The 16094-nt window shown below is 38.6% G+C and overlaps 1 protein-coding gene across 1 annotated transcript in view; it reads right to left on the bottom strand.

Annotated features, from left to right (window-relative positions):
- Nucleotides 1-3194: 3194 nt before the first annotated feature.
- Nucleotides 3195-16094, bottom strand: part of syndig1l (synapse differentiation inducing 1-like) — a 38258-nt gene continuing 25358 nt past the window's right edge. Inside the window, exons 3-4 of the mRNA XM_008398404.2 lie at nucleotides 13032-13169; nucleotides 3195-6617 (exon numbers count right to left, since the gene is read on the bottom strand). Coding sequence (XP_008396626.1) covers nucleotides 6459-6617; nucleotides 13032-13169 — 297 coding nt within the window. The 3' untranslated portion in view covers nucleotides 3195-6458. The remainder of the gene's footprint in view (nucleotides 6618-13031; nucleotides 13170-16094) is intronic.

Genomic DNA, 16094 nt, shown 5'->3' with positions numbered 1-16094 from the left:
GAATTTTTTTTAGATTTTTCAGCCGTAGGGATTTGATGATGTGACGAGCGGAAAGTTTCTCGCTTGTCGGTTTTGAGAAACACAATTTATTTTCCCAAAACAAACCTCAGAAATCCTTTGAGGGAAGTTGAATATAATTTAGATTTTATATGGAAAGAGCTAAAAAAACAAGGAGTCAGGTTCCAATAGAAATTCGCTGAGGGACATTTTGCACACACACACACACACACACACGCACACCCCCCACCCCACACACACACACACACACACACACACACACGCTCACCCTGTAACCCTGAACTCGTCTTTCAGTGGAAAATGGACCTCAGCATGCAGGTCCGAACAGCTGTAGTTAATTCTCCTACTCTAAGGACTGTACTGACAGCTGATGCAGAGACCTGACCAAATGGACGCCGTCAGCTCTGTGGGTTGGTATATGTGTTTTAGCAGGACAGTTGGTAAAACTAGCAGGACACGGGNCACACACACACACACACACACGCACACCCCCCACCCCACACACACACACACACACACACACACGCACGCACACGCACGCACACACACGCACACACGTTGCAATCAAAACACAAATGCCTTGTTTTGGAAGCTGCTCTGCATGTCTTTTTTTTTTCCTTAATCCGTCTGTGAACAAAACGGTTTACAGCAATATTTATTTGAACTGTGTTGTGATGATTACCCACATGCTGTCATGTGGGTGGGTGATCATCAGCACATGTAAAACAGGGTTTCTGGGGGCTGCGCTGTCCTTGGGTGGAATACAACGCCTGAGAAATAAACTTGTCGGAAACATCAGAACGTAAGAGGCAAGCTAATCTAACATTATTCTATTAGCAGTGGCACTTTAATATTAACGTATGAATTTAATTTCTTGGTGTCATGACACCCGAGTCGTTTAGAGACCAGAAAAACAACATCTGGAAACAAAGAGGCTGTTTATGTGACTTGATCAAGTATATCCCATTTGTGTTTAATCACTTTTGCAATAATTGCGAGCATAATGATGTAAACTAAATAGTCCATCAAAATGCACATATTGGACACACAAGATCACATTATTTTAAAAACACACCGTCTTTATTTATGTACTTTTTTTCGGCTAGTCTTCCTGAACTCTGTAAAACACAACCAGTTTCCTTTGATCCATATGTGCTCATTAATTCAGCCCACTTGTGTCTGCTGTTGAACGTTGCTTGTTTATGCTGGCACAAACAAAACAAAACAAAAAAAAAAAAAACCCAACCTTTTCTTTCGTTTGTTTATGAGTATTGCTCGCTCCCGGTGTCTTCGAGAGCATCTCTGTTCTTCTGCAGCTTCTGTTTAGTGGCAGCAACCCCGAGATGTTTTCCTCTCTTGCGAAGAAATCTTCTCCACAGCTGGAACCAAACTCGGGTTTCTTGCAGTGCGTGCACATACTGTGACACAGCCTGACCCACAAAGAATAATTAAGTCTTCACGGGTTTATTTCCTGCATCAGATGACTAGTCATTTGCAATTCATAGCTGTAGATCAGTGATTCTATCTGAAAGGACATTAAACTGCAAGGTGGCTGATCATTAACCTGTCCCAGAGGATCCCATTTTCCATTATGTCCTCACAAGGCTTTGTGCTTCAGGCTTTTTATTTTTTTACTTTTTACATATTCATCAAAGAACCGTCTTGCCTGCCCCTTAATGCGCTAAAGAATCTGCAGGGCGTGGAGCAAGATCACGGCCCGGCCATAAATGCATTCGTTAAGTGGTGTTAAGTGGAGACCGTCCTCCTAATAAATGTGTCCAAGAGCAGAGCAATGTTCATTGATTTTCTGAGAAGGCCCCTTCAATCTGTACCAAGCTGAGTGTAATTAGGTGCGAGCCAGTAGTAGAGGACTAGCAATAAGAAGTATTCAGACTGCTCAAGAGAAGGAGCTGTTATCCAAAGCACATTCAGATTCTACAAAGTCCATTCAAGCACAAACAACTGAGTAATCTTCTGGAGAAAGATGATTCTTTAGGGAAATAATTAAAGGGGCAGTGTTATGTTTTGTTTTCCAGAGCATGGTGAAACTTTATAGCACAATCTGGCCATTATGCTACCTTCAGTAAAATTGCTGCACATATGTCAAATATGACATAAAATAAATTTGACTGTGTAATTTAAAGCTTTTAAATTGGTCTCTTTAAAAACTCCTGCTCTTTCTGAAACTCCGCCCTCGGGATGGGATCACAATGTCGCTCCTCTGCTAGCCCTTTAATAACGTTTTCACCAGAAATGCACTAAGAAACAGTTCATACAACGAGCTCAGAACATTAACAATTAATCTCAAGAGATAACTGAGCAATTTAAAATGACTTGGGAGAAAAAAATTCCAAAAATGTAAAATTGCTCTGCTCTTCTCAATAGTCAATGGGAAATTTAAAAGCTTTTTTTTTTTTTTTTTTATAATTCCTGAGCAGCTTTTAGCACGTTTGTATTTTTGGTAATTTGGACAAATTCAGCTAAAATATTCCCAAATAAGGAAATATCATGCTTTGTTACGGTGATAAAAAAACTGAAACTGAAAAAGCAACTCTTAATAAGTTTTAAAAGCCAATAAATATGTGGATGAATCTGCGTACAATAACTATAAAAGTAACAAGCAATGTTAAAACTGAATGTGCAGAAACAAACAGTCATTTAAAGAAAGACTATGTTGAGCATGATAATGCAGCCCAGTTGGGTCTGAAATTCAAAAACAACATCAGCCGGTCTTGTCTTTGCTTTCCAACACTAACAGAATGTCAAAACAGACTGACATGTACTGGATATAAACACTTTGGACCTGTGCATTGAACTCAGAGTGTAAATAAATGCATAAAACTGATCAAACATGTTTGTTATAAATAACATAAAAGCTGCTTGCATCCTAGATTTGATGCTGGTATTACATTTACATATCAGCAACACCAAGAACACAAAGGTAGCTTTACTTCTTGCATGAATCAATGAGATTGGTTCAGATCCAAGTTTCTGACTCTTCCTAGCAAAGCAGCCTACACTCTGTGACTCAGTCTGGCTTTGCTTTTTGCTTTATGAACTCAATTCTTTCAAGCTGTGGAGATAGTTTCAGATAATTATACATCTTCAATTTATTCAACTCCTAAAGAACAAAACAAGCTACATAAATAAATAAATAATAAAAAATAAAAAAAACGTTTGTGCTTTTAAGAAGACACCCTTCTGTTCAGGTTTATTTTTCAATACATTTGAGGATGCGTTTGCATCTTATTGACACTATTTACACGATGCAGTCACACAAAAAATAGAAAGAAAGAACTCAAAAACATAAATGTGACATACAAGCACAACACAAACAGACGACTATCACCCCGGCATTAAGAACTGCGTTGAGACGGATCGTTGTGTTGGCGTGGACTCAGGTCGTCGCTGGAAGGGAAATAAATAAAAGCAGCAGCAGCAGCAGCATAAAAGTTCACATACCGTTTTGACGTACTGTACAGTAGCAGGTGAGAAAACAAAACAGGTTTGAAAGACACTCTCGATGAGTGAATGCATGTATGCAGAACGGACGAAAATGTCTTAAGCGATGACTTCACTGATGAGGATGACGGGTGTGTTCACTGAAACCTGTAGGTCCAGAGTTTCTGTGGTCCAACTGGGTCGGTGGCTTTAAGGGCCGAAGAAGCCAGTCTGTTCAGATCAGCAAAACTCAGACAAGCTTTGAAAAATAAACCGTTACAATCAGTCTGCATTACGCTGTAAATCTGTATCTGGCTTTTAATAAAAAGGCAACTCAAAACTGGTTTTCACTTAAAGAAACCGACTCTTTACCTTTTGCAAAGGTTTTTTGTAGCAACAAGCAAAACCAAAAGTAGCTTTTTAATGAAATTAATGCGGCCGTGTTTATTCAGGGTTGTTCTCTGGGGGGAATACGCCGCAAAGCTTGTTTTACAGCCTAATTGTCTGGAGCAAAGAATGCAGTACCTGTGCAGAAAACGTAGCGACCAACTTCCTGAGACTTCACCGCTCAAACAATAAGCCTGGTTTCTAAGCTTCAATGCACAAGAGTCAGTTGAAATGCCAGAGAATAACAATTCAAGTCAGCTAAGATTTATTTGCGTTTCCAGATTTTTTATTTAAATTTTTTTTTTTTTTCCGTTTTTGAGTATCCGTGACAGTTATTGAAGGAATGACGGAAAAAATGATAAAGCCTGAATCGGATCTAAAACTATGTTTTCAGATTTTTTATTTTATTTTATTTTTTTTGTTACTAGCTGAAGAGTGGAATTTAGATTCAAGAGTTGTGCAAGTATGGTCTGTTTTACAGCAGTTTAAACTTTTATCTGACATAGAAAAACAAGTTATACTGTCCAACCAATCATGCATTGCAGTATACTGCCGGCACGGCAGGACTCATGCACGGAATAACAGATTAGAGCAAAATTCAACGCTGTCAGATGGCATTTTTCCATTTATTCATGAAAAATATGTAAGGCATTCTTTTAAATGAGATTATCTACATGATTTATAACCTTCCTGTCAGCTGTGCATGGGTAAGGGTTTGTTTTAAATATTATTTTGATCCTTAGACACTTTTTGGAGTAAATCTCAGACCGTGTGAATAACTCAAATCTGTGCTTCTTACATTCTTTAAAGTGAGATTAGTGAGGACTCTGTTATAACCACAGGACACACCGCAATTTGGTCTTCCATCAGGTGTGCATCTGGTGTTTGGACACTTTCTCTGTGGAAACATACAGGACTGAGGCACCGATATGTATTGTTGTGACTTGTGTCAATTTAACACTTTAAAGAGAATAAAAACCTCCATCAGCATCTTGTACTGTACAGTGTCTTCAAGAAGTAACCATCTAGCTGTGTTACATTTTGTCATTTCACAAAACACAAACATCATTGTATTTCATTGGGATTTTGTATGACCAACGTAAATCAGCACATAGGCATAAAGTTAAAAGAAAATGACAAATAAAATTCTGTAAGCGGTCTAGCATCTTTGCGATCGGTACCGTTTCCTGTGACAGACATAAATAAAAACTTTTACAGCCATCTGTCTGCAACTGCTCTGTGAACTCTAGAAAATTAGCAGCATCTAGAGACAAAAGTAGGGGTAGCTTTTCAGACAAAGTCCCAAGTTTTTAAAATTGGACGTGGTATTTTTTTTAACTCATCCAAAAATGTAAACAGTACTGCACAACTAAAAAGCCATGGCTGTCCTCCAAGAGCCCGACGGAGAAGCTACTGAGGTCAGGTGTTGGTTTCTGTTAAGAAGACAACTATTAATTGTGGACTCCACTTTACAAATCCATTCACTTTGTAAAAGTGACAACAAGAAAAGCATAGCTAAAAGTCATATATTTTCCAATTAGCAGTTTGCCAAAAGCTACGTGGAATAACAGCACACATGTGTTAGAAGGTCCTCTAACCAGCGGAGAGCATATTTAATCATGTTGGCAGAAAACTAGCGTTGCAAAACACTCATGCCGTCCCCACCTTGAATACTGGTGGTAGCATCTTACTCTGGGGAAAAGCTAAATGCACCGAAACTCTTGAGACTGGGGCAGATGTCCACCTTCAGCAGTACAATGACCCCAACCATGCAGTCAGTCCTAAATTCAAAAGATTATTGCACAAAACAGTTCAGTTGATACAAAGTACACATCTTTATGTTGGTCTACGCATAACATAACAAATTACAATGAAGTTTGTGGTTGTGACATGACAAAAGGAGAAAAAAAATGTTAAAGGATCTATCTCAACATTTTCTGGACATTAGATGCATTTATACTTAATCTTATTCCTAGTTTGTGAGGAAGTCAGTGCCGTACAAATACCGATAATTTAAGCTGATGAGTCAAAGACCAAGGTGCATTCATAGCTGGCATACCTGCAAGACAAGTCCACCCAAAGAAGTTTGAGACATAGCATTAGCTGTAATAAATACAGAGTTGGTTTAAATGAGCATATTATTTCTTAACCGTCTTTAACGATGATAGTTACTTGATTTCTGAACGATGCTCTCCATTTTCTCCTTTTTTAGCTCAGTTTAGGAACCTGGGAAGATAAAATCCAGTCAAAGCCAACAAGGATCAAGTCAACCGAACGCAAACAAAGCTCATGGGAAACTTTGTCATCACATCCGTGGAGTTAAAAACAACCAAATAAGTCAAAGTTTCCCTTTTTCCTCCCCTGTGCCCCCGTCATTCTTCTGAAGCTTGACCTGTCTCTAGTCACTGTGGCTTGTCCTGGACACCAGAGGGTCTTTTGCAGGAGAAGGCAGAAAAGAGAGAAAGGTGGACAGAAAAAAAAAAAGACAGAAAAAAAACTGTACATCCACATAAAAGTTTTCTCAAAGTCTGCAGGTGCAACTCTGTCTCCCCAGAGGGGGTTTGTTCTTTTTCCCAGGCTCCCAGGAGGTGATGGAAAACAGGGTGCTTCTGCTATATGTGTCCTGGTTTAGAGAGGTAGGCAATGAGAGCTACCACCACTCCTACATAAACACCGGTGCCTATAGTGATGGCTAGGGCAGCGAGGAACAAAGCCCTCCGGGAGGCGATGTTGGCCAGTGGGAAGTCTCCTTTGTTCACCGCCTTGGTGGTCTGGAAAAGAGAAAATGAAGGAAAGCAGATTGAGAATCGGGTTTAGTTACCAAATCTGTGCACACCAACAAGGGCTTTGACTCACAAGGGAGACATTTTAAAATATAAATATGGAGGAAGGGAAATTAAAATAAATGTTTTTTTTATTGTAAATGCGTATGCAGAAGAGAAAGACAAGATTGAAATAGTGTAAATATGCAAAATTTATCAGAGAGCCACCCTGGGGACAAAACTGACTCAATGACATGATTATTGAAAATATTTCCCCCATAGTGCCCGACCTGAAGATAAAAGTCATAACAGTTTGTGTCCAGAATGTGTGGGGTCTGCAAAGCTGTCAGCTGCTGTCTTCCTGCATCCAGACCTGTAAAAGTTCTGGATGGAGGGAAGTAGAGCTCAGAAGTAGAGCCTCTGCTGAACCTTCCTCTGAACACTGTTGATGGTAATTCAGTAGTAACTTTGTGTTTTCTGAGATCTGAAGTGAAGCGGATGATTTTTAAAAAAAATTGGAAAAGTAAGGGTACGAAAAAGATGATTTGCCACAAATGTGACTTCAATCAAATAAAAGTGCAGTCGGTGTTCGTTTTATTGTCTTTAAGGGAAAAAATTATTTTAGCAATGAAGTGCAACGTTCATTTTTCTCGTTTTTTGCTACTACTTTTTATTTGAAGCACTTAAGGTAGCAGGTGATTGTTATTCCAGTGTAGATCCTGTTTTTAGAGCCGTGTCAGATTAAATCTTTCAACTTCAACAAAACTTTTGAAGTACTGTCCTCAAACGTCCATAATTAATTTGGTTATTTAATGCGTTATGAAGTGTTCATTGTCAGAATACTGGACGAGGAATTTTCATTCTCGTTTCAAATTGTTTTTCTGTTTCCCAACAACACTGTCTTTCGCTACATTAATTCTGTTTGGCTTAATTACAGTGCCGCTGGCACATTTATGCATTTTTTGTCCTCAGCTGACGAGATCCGGCAGGGTGCAGAGTGCAGTTTGTCGTTAAAGAAACCGTAATTCAGCGCGCCTGCGTATTAACACGAGGGTCGGGCTGCGGCGTGGAAGCAGAGCCTGCGAGTGCAGGATGCCAGCGTGGGGGAATGACCTTCATTATTCCAGACTTCATTTCAACAACAATGTGTGATGTGCCCGCGTATGATGAGATCAGCCTCAGGGTCAGACGTTCTGAGACATAATCAAGCCCGATCTTTTGCAGTGGTGTATTTCCTTATTTTAAGACGGGCAGAGAGTTTGTCTGCCAACTACTTTATGCTGATTCTGCCGAGAAGCTGGGCGTCTCCACTTTGAGGCCGATATATGCGTCTTGATATAGATATGACAACCAGCCTATTACTGTCTCAGCAGTGAGCCGTACAATTTATTGTGAAGACTACGAAGAGCTAAACGAAGTAAATAAAAATAACAATGAAGGTGTGAAATTCTTGGATCTCATTGTCACGTTTCGGTTTTGGTGTATATAAAGTTTAACCTGTAGGCGGTAAGCCTGTAGCATAAACCCAGAATGAGCTGCTTGCAATGTTAGAAGAACACAAAATAACATTTAATAGAATGTGATTACAGTCTCCTCCACTCCCAGCACATATGCAAATGAGCTACTTGTGTATTAAAAGTGAAACGAGCTCTCACTGTTTTCCACTGAGAGCTTTTCTATTATGCACAACCATGTTTTCAGTAAACAGCAAACCAATTTAGAATGCTTTCACACTAAAACAAGAACACTTTGCCGCTGGCACAAATCGTCATAAAAAAATAAAGAACTCAGCAGGCACTTTGTCACATTTAGTAGTGGACTGTGTGCTCGTCCACTGTACAACTGGTTCAGTGTCGAGGTCAAGGAATATTTTCATGGGAGACTTAATAATGCAGTGCAATGCAGATTATGGCTGAAAAACAAGATTTTTAAGGAAAAACAGACATGCAACTGAAAAAGACTTAACAGACCAAAAAATTTTGTATTTCCTTTTTTTTTTTGCTTTTTGTTGCTGTCTAGTAAAGCTAAATCCTGACTACAACCAAAACAGCAAATAGTTCTCTCCATCAGTGTAGAGCGGAAGCAGACGTTCCTCTTTTTTTTATCTAATGGATGAAATCTAAAAGGTTTATGTGTTGACAGAAGATCAGACATGTTGGTGCACTCCGCATATGCAAAGATTATAGCTGAATGAAGAAATGCTCTCAGATGGCTTTATAAGATTACAACTGTGAGAGACTAATAGTGCATGTCGATGTGAATGTCAGGATGCCCTTGAGAGCAAAATGGTTAGAAAGCTTCTGGGCTTTATCTGCACAACCTTGACAAAATTACCGAAATGGGGTGTCATGGGAAAAAAATAAAAAGATAACATCTCAGTCTTGGCTCCATGGAGGCTCACTCTGCGTTGCGCTGTCAGAAGTCAATTCAGGAGCGTTAACAGGGTTTTTTCCTGACCAAATAACGTGCAAAGAGGAAGGTCTCCATCTCTGATGCTCACTGTCCTGACTGCCCTTAACGCAGACAATTTAACTGCTCAACAATAATTAGCTCATTCATTTTCATTCATTACGATGGCTTGTACGCCATAATCTAGCTTCGGCGGAGTTGTATTTGCATAATCAAGAGCGGAATCACTGCCGGTCCCCTCAGCTCCCCACGTCGGTCCACGGCTGTGTCAGAGACGGGAATGAAATCCATCTGCACCACACACAACTCGCACTCAATTAGTGTCAGATTAATTAGGACTCATTGATAGTTTACGATCTAAAGTCAAAACAAAATTTCTTCAGGTAACCAGGGTACTTATGTCATTATCGGTTGTGCGCGTTTGAGGCTTATTAGTGCAAATCCTGAATTCATAAAAGCATTACAAGGGATTTAAAATGTTTTCTTCAGCAAACAGCAATTTAGCTGTTTGGGGGCTGTTTGAGGGAACAGACAGACAAACAATGTATGTGTTTGTGCTTGTATATATATATCCTGGTGCCCTGACTCAGGTTCTCTCCAGAAGCTCTCTATTTGACTAAACACGACCTTTGGGTATCGTAGCATGACCATATGCAGACATTTACAGTCAATAACAGGTTTGTTTGTTGATGTCATCTAAAAAGGTGAGGCTGATGTGCAATCATTGAAATCTTTGAAATTCCTCAGTTTTCTCGTCATTCATTGACAAAAAGGCAATCATTTCCTCAAATGATGTTTGGAGAAAGAAAGAAATGCTCACAGGTGGTTCTTAAACATTCGGAGGATCCATTGTCTCCTAAATATTACATTAACCATCTGAAAGGTTACTTTGATTTTTTGAGTTCTGATCCCAGTGCTTTTTGATGGGCTATGTATTTCCATTATTTTCCAGTTGATATACCCATAAAAAATTGAATCTACAATGTTATTTTTACAAGAAACTAGCCAATAATCTCAGACAGATTCTGATCAGAAGGATGATTTAGTGACTTTCACCATAACAAAAAATATATAAAAAAAAAAAAGAAAAAAGAAATGTTCACATTTTTCCATCTTATTTGCAAGACCGACATGGAATGTTTATTTGATCATTAAAAAAAAATGTTTATTTTACATAATTTAAACATTAGACCACATTTCAAAAGGAACAAAGGCAATAAATAGTCCAGGGATTTTTTTTCCCCCTGACATTTTGTCTGTATTCAGTTAAAAACATTCAACACAGTCAAATACGTTTAAATAATATACACTTTTTTCATTGGCTGTTCTTCTCAAGGAAAAAAAAAAAGAATGAAATGAAGATACAGCATGGAGTTACTCAGCTGTGACATGAAGTAATTTAAAACTCCCTCTATGTTCTTTCGTGACAGCTCTACTTATGATGCAACTTCTAAAGCAGGGAGACTGGCAGAAAAATCCCCCGTACCTAAACACTGCCACAATGTTCTCATAATTGCTTAGGAAGAATCAAATTAGCTCCTGACAAGATAATTCACCGACTGACTTGAACTCCTTGCCTCCAAAGATAAGATGGTTAAATGTTCAAGCTTTATCATCTTAAGGCAATTTAGTAAAATGGCTGTCGATCCGCAGCAAATGCACGGGTACAGTGCCTGGTTTTAAATTAGCTTTTGTGAGCACGTGGGTGTGCTAATGATATCCCTTAAATATGTTATCTCTTTGTCCTGCTGATGATGCACGGGAAAGAATCGGTTAGCGGCAAGACAGGACTGGTCTTTGTCTTCTTTATGCAACACGGCATCGTTCAAGCCGTTCCCTGCAAACCGTGGGAGGAAGTCTAGATGGACGCCGACAGGCATCTTTTGTTACCGGTTAAGACTCAAATGCACCAGAGGTCGTGGACGTGTAATACAGCAGATGTGGGGTTTTTTATAGCTCAACAGTAAATTTCGATAAAAGAATGTGGGTGAAATATCCATTAACTAATTTAATTTATTATATAATTATACGTAGGACCAGTAACAAGAAAATAAGTTTAAATGCGTAGTGATCATCACAGCAGTTATCTATTTAGAAGCCATTTTCCTGAATGCCTGTGGTATAAATGCTTTTATTAGCTATATAATTTGACGAAACTGGGGCTAGTTGTTGGTCTCAAAATTTGCTACCATTTTTAAAATGACTCCGAAACTTTACTCTTTTTTAAAAAAAATACCATACTATTGTTATGGTTTACTTCCAGAGACCCTTCTAGAGTGAGCAAAGGTCGGATCAAAGATTTTCCAACTTCATTGCATCTTTCATCGCATTCACTCTTATTACTCCTATTAATAAGAAATGTAGCCATTTTCCTACAACGTCATGGTCTAGAAACTGATCAACGCCATTCTTAAGGTAACGCTTTTTCGAAGGCGAGTTGGGATGTCTAAAGTTTACTGCAATATATTTGATTAGCAGAGTTTAACTAGCTAACCAAGCCAATAGCCTAGCTGCTTTTCAGCCAGTTAATATTAGCTTTCAGTGTTAGCAAAAAGACAACACTAGGTTTGTTTACATAACTTAGTGTTTAAGCTAATCCTGACATCAAACCCGCTCTAGTTTAGGGGTGTTTACATGACTGGAAAGCAACCAGAAATGATTAGCACCTCTGGGATATTCTGTGAATGACTGTCATTCAAGATCCTTTCATGTAAAAATGATGTTATTGTAACATCAACTAACTACAAAGTGCTAGCAGAGTTAGTTGTAAAAATCTGTAAATGCAGTGTTTTTTTTTTGTTTGTTTGCTCTCAAAAAAAAAAAGATAGAAGCCAAAGATCGTATCTCAGAAAAGGAAGAATTTGGCTACACTAGTTGTAGGAAAGTTTTAGCTGAGGATGCTGAGGTGCTAATTTAATTTAAGATGCTGAAGAGGCTAAGCATTTGCCATCAGGGAGAGCTTAAGAAAGAAAATAGAAATTTTTATTGGTAACATAAACAGGTCAGCTGGGTAAAATAGGGTGGGTAGTTAGATGGTAGTGGGGCTTTTATCGAGTGTAAAGCGTAAGCAGCATGTAGAGAGAAGAAACAGATACTGAAAGTAAAATAGTTTGTAACATTATTTTGATAACAGTATATAGTTTTCACCCAACAGGAATAATGTATTTATTTGTCAATGACTTAAAAGTCTAAATGCATGTTGTGTATCAAAGTGAAAATGTGAAAACTCTATTGAAAGAAATTAATTTCATTTATTTTCACGGTGAATGTCTAGTAAGGCTATCATAATGTCTATGTTAAAGAGTTAAAAATACAACGCAAATGTGGATAAAATAAATTAAACTTGGGACAATGGTTCATGTATTCATGCACCTTTTCCAGGTATTTAGTTCTCTAACCTCCTGCAAAGCAGCCGAAACAGGAAACAGGCCTGTTTAATGTTTCCTAGAGCTCATCATTTTTAAACGCCGCGGCACACCTTTAATTGGGTTCATCTTTAATCCTCTTGAAAACGGCAATAGTTCAAAGGGTCCTTCTCACCTAAGGATTTTGAAAGCCTCCTTTCTTGGCGTTCAGAGATAGAGCCTTAAAAGTGATTTATGAACTCCCACTAAAGGAGGCTCTCATCGTGTTTACAGAGCATCAGGCTTACAGATTGGCCTTGAGTTATTGATGGCTTGCTTAATAAAAATTGGCCTTGCATTAGGACTGTCAGTTGCAAGGTTTTTACTGGTAGTGATGGTTCTAATCTTGTGGTAATGACTCACACCCCACAAAAAAAAAAAAAAAAAAAAAAAAACGGGAACGTGCATGTGAGTGTGTGCACACTGATGAATCTATGAAAATGTGTATTTCTGTGTGTTTGAAAGCACGAAATGTTAGACCTTGACAAACAGATGCTGCATCATTCATGTGTAACAGACCGCAGCTTTGAAGGCGTGTGTGTATTTGTGTGTGCGTGCGCGTGTGTATTTGTGTGTGCGTGCGTGTGTGTGTGTGTGTGTGTGGACTCACCCCCTGTGAGAAGTAAAAGGCTGCTATCCCCAAAGGCCAGAAACAGCAGAGCATGGAGAATATAGCCAGGCCAAGGTGGTCTCGTGGTGGGACAACTATGAAGTTATCTTCACTCTCACTGTCACTGGAGCAGTCCGTCTGCATGAAGGACAAGGTCATAGCAGACTTCCATTACAAGCATCATCCATAGACATATTTTACAGCTCACAAGCGGTGGCATGGCGATAAACAAAGAGGTGTGTCAAGCTAACAAAGACATCTTGCATTATTCATTCTGTCCTGGTAATAAAAATGTAAAACCCCCCCCATCCCAAGTTGGAGCATTTTAAAAGGACAGAACGTCAAAACAGCATAGAAACAGTTTGCAAACACAAAAATATAAACCTTTACACTCACCCACATTGTTGCATAGTTATTTATGAGGAAGCCTGTTATTTACACTTAACATCCTGAAATACTTGCTCCTTCTGGAAGATACATACCGTATTTTCCGGACTATAGAGTGCACCATACTGTAAGCCGCAGCTACACATTTTTTTGAAAAAACACTCGAAACGTGCACATATAAGCTGCACCGGGCTATAAGCCGCTGGTGTCTCTGCCGTTCTCGGTTTTCCATAAGGACTCAGCAGAGGGCAGCAGAGAGTTGCGACCTAATAAATCTGCTAAATTTATTAAGGACTCAGCTCTCCGTCTCCAAAGCCAAACCATGGAATTCCTTCACGCCGAGTTTACGTGCAGCGGCTCTATTTCCCTCCTGTACTGCCAGATCGATAACCTTCAACTTAAAAGCTGCATCATATGAACTTCCTCGTGTTTTTTTCATGATGAGGTAGTATGAGTTTGAAAACATTTCTTCGTCGTGTCTGCTGCTAGCATGTGCTTGTTCTAAATGAAAATTAGTGTTTTTTTCTTTGATTTCCAATATTGACTACCAGCAATTCACTTCCTGCTAAAGAGCCCCCTGGTGGTTGAAGAAAAATCCACAGAAAAGCCGCAACGGGCTGTAAACCCCATGGTTCAAAGTGTGGGGAAAAAGTAGCGGCTTATAGTCCGAAAAATACATTACTAGGTTTCTGAGTTTATAACCACTATGATAATTTGTAATGAACATTTTTTATATTCATGGTGCTACAGTGGACGCAGCCTATTTAGGGTTCAGTATTCATGAATTTACTGCTTCATGGATTTTTTTTTTGTGCAACATGACTCAACTTTCCACTGTAATCCACTTTCCCATTCCAAATCTTTGTTTCACCTTCAATCAGCCTCCTCCCTCTGGTGTATTTCTGCAAACGACAGTAGAACCAATCAGTGCGAGGAGGGTTTTAGCGTTGTCAATCAAGCTCATCTACACACTCCTCACACCCCAAATTATATGAGCTCTCTAAATTCTCTATGCACTATATTGAAGATTGTAGTTGTAATGTTAAAAAATTGTGAAAATATTCAAGACACTTTATTAACTGAAGTGACTAAGTAGGAAAAAGCAGACACACACGCCTCACTGCTGAACAATAAGCAACACATAATGATATGCAGGCCCATTTCTCAAATTTGCTCGCTTTCATTTTTTTTTTTTGCTACATTGTTGCACACCACATCAACAGATACATGCAGTTTGGATATTTATGGCTGATATCTTGTTAGGTCTACAGAGAAAAAAAAAGAGATTTCACTGTAAAAAGTGACAGATGGCAGATGGCAGCCTCTCTCATTACAATAAAGTGTGAATAGGTGGAGGTAATTTTCAATCTGACTGAGTGAAGGAAGAATCTCCATCCTTTGAAAAGAAAAGTCATTTGTGTAATGAGAAACAAAACATGTCACTGTATGCGGGATTGTTTGCTTCCACCAAATGTCACAGCTCATATTCATGGCTTTTTCGTGATGGCCCATTAGGTTTCCATTAGTTCTGATATATGCAGAAGCCCACATTTTGGCTTCTAAACAACAGATGGTATCAAAAAAAGGGATACGCTTGAAAGTATCCTCCATTTCAGATGTGAAAAACTTATAAATCAAACACACCTCCAACCCTAAAGCTTTATGAAACTATTTCACGCTCCACACAATATTCCTCACATGGAACTGCAGTGCTTTCAGCAAAAGAAAAAAAAAAAAAAAGATTATTATTCTCTTTGGGAGGTTGCAGATTCTGAGTCCTTATCCAGAACAAAAAATTATCAGTGTGTGTCACCATCTACAGATCCATATATTGTGACTGTGGCATCTTCTAATGTACTCGCATATCAACAAAGGCGAAACAAAAACCAGAGATTTATTTTCGGTGGTTGTAGTATTGAAAGGAAAATGCAGATTGAGGTCACCGTTTCTATAAGAGTCTTTAAGCTGCATTCTTCCCGTGATCCTGTTTGAGGGATGATGCAGCAGGAGGACGGAAGATTGAAAATAAACGACAAAAAATAAATAAACCAAGGCTATTGAGGCAAAGTAGTCCAAAATAACATTTGATAGTTTAATCAGATAGGTTAGATAAGTAAGAGAAAAGGTTGGGGAAGGTGGATAAAAGCAAGCAGCACATACAGTCACAGTAATAAAATCTATGCCTTATTGATCTTTTTATTGTAGAAATGTGGTTTGGCCAAGTAAGTTTGACTTTTTTTTATTTATTTATTTATTTATTTATTTATTTATTTATTTATTTATTTATGGTTTTTTTAACTTTTTGTTAGGGTGCAAACTTGAAGGTATGACGTAAAAATGTCTTGCATCATGATTGTGTTCCACTTCTCTCTAATAATACAATGCTTAGTAACTTTTATTCATATTCTTCCACATTGCAAGACAATTTTGATGTTATGTGACAGACTAACCCAAACCAGCACACAATTAAGAAGTAGAAGGAATATCATACTTGGTTTCCAAACTTTTTTACAATAAAAAGTGGGGGTGGGGGTGGGGAGTCTGGTGTGATTTGGATGCTGTCATATTTCATTGCAATTACAGCTGCAGGTCTTTCAGAGCGTGTCAAACTCAGTCAGACTGAATAATGTTAGTAATTATAGACAGATCCTTCATTGGATTTATGTCATCATCTCT

This window comes from Poecilia reticulata, linkage group LG21 (genome assembly GCF_000633615.1).
Source record: "Poecilia reticulata strain Guanapo linkage group LG21, Guppy_female_1.0+MT, whole genome shotgun sequence".
Classification (NCBI taxonomy): Eukaryota; Metazoa; Chordata; class Actinopteri; order Cyprinodontiformes; family Poeciliidae; genus Poecilia; species Poecilia reticulata.
Note: the sequence above shows the minus strand (reverse complement) of the source record. Positions and strands in the feature narration are given on the sequence as shown.